This window comes from Phaseolus vulgaris, chromosome 4 (genome assembly GCF_000499845.2).
Source record: "Phaseolus vulgaris cultivar G19833 chromosome 4, P. vulgaris v2.0, whole genome shotgun sequence".
Lineage (NCBI taxonomy): Eukaryota > Viridiplantae > Streptophyta > Magnoliopsida > Fabales > Fabaceae > Phaseolus > Phaseolus vulgaris.
This window is the reverse complement of record NC_023756.2, coordinates 16,281,349-16,283,422: the sequence shown is the minus strand read 5'-3', so window position 1 is coordinate 16,283,422 and position 2,074 is coordinate 16,281,349. Positions and strand designations below refer to the sequence as shown.

General features: G+C 53.1%; 1 protein-coding gene across 1 annotated transcript; it reads left to right on the top strand.

Moving 5' to 3' along the window:
* The first annotated feature begins 256 nt into the window (after positions 1-256).
* LOC137838366 (uncharacterized) lies at positions 257-1,831 on the top strand. Its single transcript, XM_068647610.1, has one exon. The coding sequence runs from the start codon at positions 257-259 to the stop codon at positions 1,829-1,831; it is 1,575 nt and encodes a 524-aa protein (XP_068503711.1).
* Positions 1,832-2,074: the final 243 nt, after the last annotated feature.

Below are 2,074 nucleotides of genomic sequence, written 5' to 3'. Positions count from 1 at the left end.
CATATCTCCATCATCACATACTTTAGATAGGTCCTTCCACCACCATGACTGATATTTAGATTGAATATATGATTGGCCAGACACTTTTTCCCATACTTTGATTCCAAAATATCTTTCCATTAGACTTTTTTTTTCACACTCCATCCGCTATTTCCATTTAGCCAGGAGTGCATAGTTAAAACTCTAGATATCTTTAAACCCTAAACCTCCCTCCGACGCTGTGAGGTGCAAGCTCTTCATGAGCACGTTAACTGGAATGGCCATGGACTGGTTTATCATCCTTCCAAACGGCCACATCACTTCCTTCGCGCAGCTCTCACAACTGTTCCGCGAACAGTACATAGCGAACCGGGCTCCTCCACCGGTATCGTATGATTTATTCGATGTGAAGCAGTATCAAGGCGAGACCTTGAAAGAGTACATCAACCACTTCGGGGCGCAGGTGGTGAAGGTTGGCACCACGGAGGAACCCATGATTGTTTACGCGTTCAGGAAGGGGATGTGCCCTGGACCTTTATGTGAATCAATCATCCGAAGCCACCCCCGGACCTTTGCAAAAATAAGGCGTCGCGCGGTGGAGCACATCGCAAGAGAGGGCGAGGTGTGTGAGAAGCGTACGAGTGTTGCACCAGCACGCCCAAGAGTGTTGTCGCATGCACAACCCGCCAGGGTGAACGAGGCCGCAACTGGAAGGAAGGGTCAAGAGAGGAAGCGCCCGTATGAGGCGAGGCGGCCCCAGGCGAGAGGGAGAACGGAGGGGAATAGGCCGGTGAGGGAGGGGAATAGGCCATTGAGGCATAATTTTGTGGTAGAGTTGAAAGATCTAATCGCCATGCCTAACATAGCAGATAGGCTGAGGCCCCAAGTGAAGACTGACAAAGTGCTGAGACCTCACAAGGACGCGTGGTGCGAGTTCCACCAAGCGTTCGGGCATCACATCAACAACTGCTTGGCGCTTGGCCATCAGTTGGACGAGTTGGTGAAGAGTGGATTCTTGAAAGACTATCTGGTCGGGTCTTCTACGGCCGCGGCCTTGGCGGTACCAGAAGAGGATCAGGCACATGAGATGCCGATCCATGGAGAAGTGCACACCATCTCTAGTGGTTTCTCAAGAGGAGGATGCATTGCCTCTCAGCGCAAGAGGTACGTGCAATCGGTTAATTCAATAGCTGAGGAAGGACTGGATGACCCGTGGGAGTCAGACCTTGTCTTTACAAAGGCTGACCTATGCGACTTCGTCCCCCATGATAATGACCTTGTAGTCATTTCGGTCGTCACCGTTGGGAGAAGGGTACACCGAGTCCTCATGGACCAGGGCAGCTCTGCAGACGTCATGTTCTGGTCCACATTCAACAAGCTGCAGCTGTCCCCTGATTTGCTGAGGCCATACACGGGATGTTTGTATGGGTTCGCAGGGGACCAAGTGGAGGTACGTGGCTACCTGGAGTTGAGGACGACGTTTACAGATGGAACGGCATCACGTACCGAGAGCATCCGATACCTAGTTGTGAACGCCAATTCAGCCTACAACATTTTGTTGGGAAGGCCTCCATTGAATAGGCTAAGGGCAGTGGCTTCCACACGCCACATGAAGATGAAGTTGCCAGATCTTAGTGGTCGGGTGATCGTGATCAAGTCAGATCAGGAGGACGCCCGGAAGAGCTATGAGAATAACTTAAAAACAAAAAGAGGCGTGGTTATGGTGATGGAACGCCCGCCCATTACAAATACGTCTATGAGGGTGGAGCCTTTGAGGAGGCGGTACCCGTGGAGGCGACGCCTGCCGAGGCCGTGCCTGCGGAGGAAGCGCCCAGGGGGGCCGCACCCTTAGAAGGAGTATCCGAGGACGCCTCGCCCGCAGAGGCGACGCTTGGAAGAGAAGGTCGTGGAAGTGAGTCTCGCGCTGAGAGTGCTCTGGACAGACGACCCGAGCCGCTAGAAAACGTGGTGGAGAAGCAAATTGGGGGTAAGATCTTCAAGTTGGGGCGACTGTTGAGTCAAAAGGAGCAAGATGAGGTGGCGGCGGTAATCTCGCGCCACCTGGGCACATTTGCATGGTCCGCCTCGGACATGC

Excerpts from the sequence above, each read along its gene's own strand:
- LOC137838366 (XM_068647610.1), top strand. The coding sequence starts at position 257 with ATGGCCATGGACTGGTTTATCATCCTTCCAAACGGCCACATCACTTCC.